Here is a 4,455-nt window from a genome sequence, read left to right as displayed (position 1 = left end):
CGTGAAGCAGTTAGAATTCAAGCTGAAGACTTCCCGTACCTGCACCAGGTAACAGCTGTCATTTCTATACGGTGTACCTTGATGTCGTCATCACATTGGTGAGGAGGTTTAATGTCAGCATAACATGCAGGATACAGAGGTAAAGCATTAAGACAGTGTGTAGAGGGATCAAAAGGTTTGTGTTGGATAGCTGATGCATTTCTCTCCGTACTTCTGAAGCTGTGGAGTTATAGTGTATGGTCAGGAGGATTACAATCACTTGTCACTGAGCCTGAGCCATTACCTGCCACACAGCCTGGACCTCTACTTTAAGGTCAGCACTTAGCTTAAACCAAGAGTTAGTATGTCAAGGAACACTATCATTAATGTCATAATGTTCATAATTGTATTGCTATCCTTTGCCACCTAGCCATCTGCGTTAGAGTGTGCATGCAGGGTGTGCTCAGGCAGCATGGCATCTGTGACTAGACACTTCCTCACGCTGCCCCGGTGAGTCCCCCCATCATCATCTCAGATTACAATTGACAGTCCTGATCTAACTCACCGAACTGGGTTATTGATTTGAGTACAAGACTGATTCCTTTGTCTGTGTGAATGCTTGCCTGGCCGTCTCTGTATGTGTCTGTCTGTCTGTCTGTCTGTCTGTCTTTGTGAATGCCTGCCTGTCTGTCTCTGAGCAGGGTCCTAATGCTTCATATCAAGCGATTTACTGTAGGCAACTGGGAGCCAGAGAAGGTGGATGATCCCATGTCCATCCCTGCAGAAATAACCCTCCCAGCCGTATGTGGGAAGACAGCCCATGTCCAGTATGGAGCCAGGTTGGTTTACACTCTGTTTGGGGACATTGCACATTGAGTAGCCAACACACACCATGATTTTCACACACTAGATATTTATTTTCAATGCCATCAATTTACACAGGGCAAGCTCCCTGGGGAAAAACAACATGGACAACACACCTGCAAACTCCCCGAAAGGCACCCTTGATAGACCAGGTAGGACATTGTGTTACTGACATCATGCAGAACACCCTCTCATGAAACAGGACTGTTGAGGAAAGCAAGTCGGAAGCTGAAGTTAAGAGTATATTTGTTGATAGGTTTCCACTTCACTTTCTGGTTTGCATTTACACTATATTTGATATACCCCCACCAGCTTCAAATTCCTCTGACCAGCTAGAGAAACCAGCTGACAGTGAGAAAAAGCAGCAGGCAGCCACTGTGGTGAGGAGAGAGAAAAATAAATAACAGATAATCAGATCCAGTTGAGATAGTGGGCGGATCAAGATAAGGCAGTTATAGAAGGCACCCCTATCCTGTAGACAAAATAACAATCCTATTATTAAATGTGTTTCCTTACAGAGACACCAGCCAGACAATATCTACAAATTGTCAAGTGTGATCTCACATCTGGGAGACAACATGTATACAGGTATGCAGGCATGCAGTTATGCAGGCACGCACACACAATTATGAAAGCTTAATGTACACTCTATTTTGTTTCCCTTGTTCCCTAGGCCACTACATCAGTGATGTTCTGGACAGCCGTGGCAGTGGGTGGCTCTGCCTGGATGACGCACATGTCTTGAGGACAGATGAGGCCACTGTGCTGAAGGCGATTACACAGACTGCCTACATCCTGTTCTATGTCTGCAGGTAAGGCACTAGGCCACAAATTTGAGAAGAATGTCACAAATGGAGTCAATGACGACAATGAGTCATCAAGAAAAAAAAAGTGTTTACCAAAGCTGGAAAGATGATTTATTGACCACGCATTAAGAGTTATCCCTTTAACCTGTAATCCCTCTGTATGTTATTTTTCAGACATTGTATGTACATGTAAGATCTCTCTGTCATTTCTCATTGAAGTGGAGCAGGTGAAGGAGACCAGGCCCCTCACTACCAGGAGAGGGACCAGGAGAACCCATCATTAAACTCAGGGAGAGGCACAGGGCTCAGGGACCACCTGGAGTAGCACGTACCACACACCAAGAAACATCAGATTCATCGAATGAGGCTGCCCTACACCACCATCAACTGCCTTAGACCACCATAAAGCTGCCCTAGACCACCATCAGCCTGCCCATCACCACCATCAAGCTGCCCTAGACCACCATCAAGCTGCCCTAGACCACCATCAAGCTGCCCTAGACCACCATCAAGCTGCCCTAGACCACCATCAAGCCGCCCTACACCACCATCAAGCCGCCCTACACCACCATCAAGCCGCCCTACACCACCATCAAGCCGCCCTACACCACCATCAAGCTGCCCTACACCACCATGAGACTATCCTAGACCACCATCAATCCTCCCTACACCACCATCAAGCTGCCCTACACCACCATCAAGCTGCCCAACACCACCATCAAGCTGCCCTACACAACCATCAAGCTGCCCTAGACCACCATCAAGCTGCCCTAGACCACCATCAGTCTGCCCTACTCCACCATCAAACTGCCCTACACCACCATTAAGCTGCCATACACCACCATCAAGCTGCTCTAGACCAACATCAGACTATCCTAGACAACCATCAAGCTGCCCTACACCACCATCAGACTATCCTAGACCATTAGGACATCATGCTGGCCTAAACCACCTAGACACCAAGCTGCCCTAGACCACCAGAACACCAGGCTGCCCTAGACCACCTGGACAGCAGGCTGCCCTAGACCACCAGGCTGCCCTAGACCATCAGAAGAAACAGCCTACACCACAAAGCATGTACCCACTCTTGAGCATCTACTGTATGTTTACAATTATATAAATATAAAACATCTCACCTACCGAGTGCAATTAATGTTCTTTTACTGTACATGGTAGTGAATAAATGTACCTACAGTGCATTCAGAAAGTATTCAGATCCCTTGACTTTTTCCACATTTAGTTAAGTTACAGCCTTATTCTAAAATGGATTAATTTATTTTTTCTTCTTCTCATCAATCTACCCCATAATGACAGCAAAAACAAGATTTTAGATTTATTTGCAAATTTATCAAGAACATAAATCTAAACTATTACATTTACATAAGTATTCAAACCCTTTACTCAGTACTTTGTTGAAGCACCTTTGGCAGCGATTACAGCCTCAACATTTCTTGGGTATGACGCTATAAGCTTAGCACATCTGTATTTGGGGAGTTTCTCTCATTCTTCTCTGCAGATCCTCTCAAGCTCTGTCGGGTTGGATGGGGAGTATCGCTGCACAGCTATTTTCAGGTCTCCAGAGATGTTCAATCAGGTTCAAGTCCGGGCTCTGGCTGAGCCACTCAAGGCCATTCAGAGACTTGTCCCCAAGCCACCCCTGTGTTGTCTTGGCTGTGTGCTAAGGGTCGTTGTCCTGTTGGAAGGTGAACCTTCGCCCCCAGTCTGAGATCCTGAACGCTCTGGAGCTGGTTTTCATCAAGCATCTCTCTGTACTTTGTGCCGTTCATCTTTCCCTCGATTCTGACTAGCCTACCAGTCCCTGCTGCTGAGAAACATCCCCACAGCATGATGCTGCCACCACCATGCTTCACCGTAGAAATGTTGCCAGGTTTCCTCCAGACATGGCGCTTGGCATTCAGGCCAAAGAGTTCAATATTGGTTTCATCAGACCAGAGAATATTGATTCTCATGGTCTGAGAGTCTTCAGGTGGCTTTTGGAAAACTCCAAGCGTGCTGTCATGTGCCTTTTACTGAGAAGTGGCTTCCGTCTGACCACTCTACCATAAAGACCTGGTTGATGGAGTGCTGCAGAGATGGTTGTCCTTCTGGAGGTTTCTCTAATCTCCACAGAGGAACTCTGGAGCTCTGCCAAATCAAATCAAATCAATTTTTATTTGTCACATACACATGGTTAGCAGATGTTAATGCGAGTGTAGCGAAATGCTTGTGCTTCTAGTTCCGACAATGCTTGGAGGGTACTATGGTGTTAAATGCCGAGCTGTAGTCGTAGAATAGCATTCTCACATAGGTATTCCTCTTGTCCAGATGGGTTAGGGCAGTGTGCAGTGTGGTTGAGATTGCATCGTCTGTGGACCTATTTGGGCGGTAAGCAAATTGGAGTGGGTCTAGGGTGTCAGGTAGGGTGGAGGTGATATGGTCCTTGACTAGTCTCTCAATGCACTTCATGATGACGGAAGTGAGTGCTACGGGGCGGTAGTCGTTTAGCTCAGTTACCTTAGCTTTCTTGGGAACAGGAACAATGGTGGCCCTCTTGAAGCATGTGGGAACAACAGACTGGGATAGGGATTGATTGAATATGTCCGTAAACACACCAGCCAGCTGGTCTGCGCATGCTCTGAGGGCGCGGCTGGGGATGCCGTCTGGGCCTGCAGCCTTGCGAGGGTTAACACTTTAAATGTTTTCCTCACGTCAGCTGCAGTGAAGGAGAGTCCGCATGTTTTGGTTGCGGGCCGTGTCAGTGGCACTGTATTGTCCTCAAAGCGGGCAAAAAAGTTATTTAGTCTGC

At 47.0% G+C, this 4,455-nt stretch overlaps 1 protein-coding gene across 1 annotated transcript; it reads left to right on the top strand.

Annotated features, from left to right (window-relative positions):
- The first annotated feature begins 727 nt into the window (after positions 1–727).
- Positions 728–1,778, top strand: LOC135553719 (ubiquitin carboxyl-terminal hydrolase 26-like). The gene is made up of 4 exons (XM_064985669.1): positions 728–818; positions 922–995; positions 1,362–1,431; positions 1,517–1,778. Exons 1-4 carry the CDS (start codon positions 800–802, stop codon positions 1,657–1,659), a joined length of 306 nt encoding a protein of 101 aa, XP_064841741.1. The 5' UTR covers positions 728–799; the 3' UTR covers positions 1,660–1,778.
- The last annotated feature ends 2,677 nt before the right edge of the window (positions 1,779–4,455 follow it).

The sequence above is a fragment of the Oncorhynchus masou genome, chromosome 14, assembly GCF_036934945.1.
Source record: "Oncorhynchus masou masou isolate Uvic2021 chromosome 14, UVic_Omas_1.1, whole genome shotgun sequence".
In the NCBI taxonomy this organism is placed as follows: Eukaryota; Metazoa; Chordata; class Actinopteri; order Salmoniformes; family Salmonidae; genus Oncorhynchus; species Oncorhynchus masou.
Note: the sequence above shows the minus strand (reverse complement) of the source record. Positions and strands in the feature narration are given on the sequence as shown.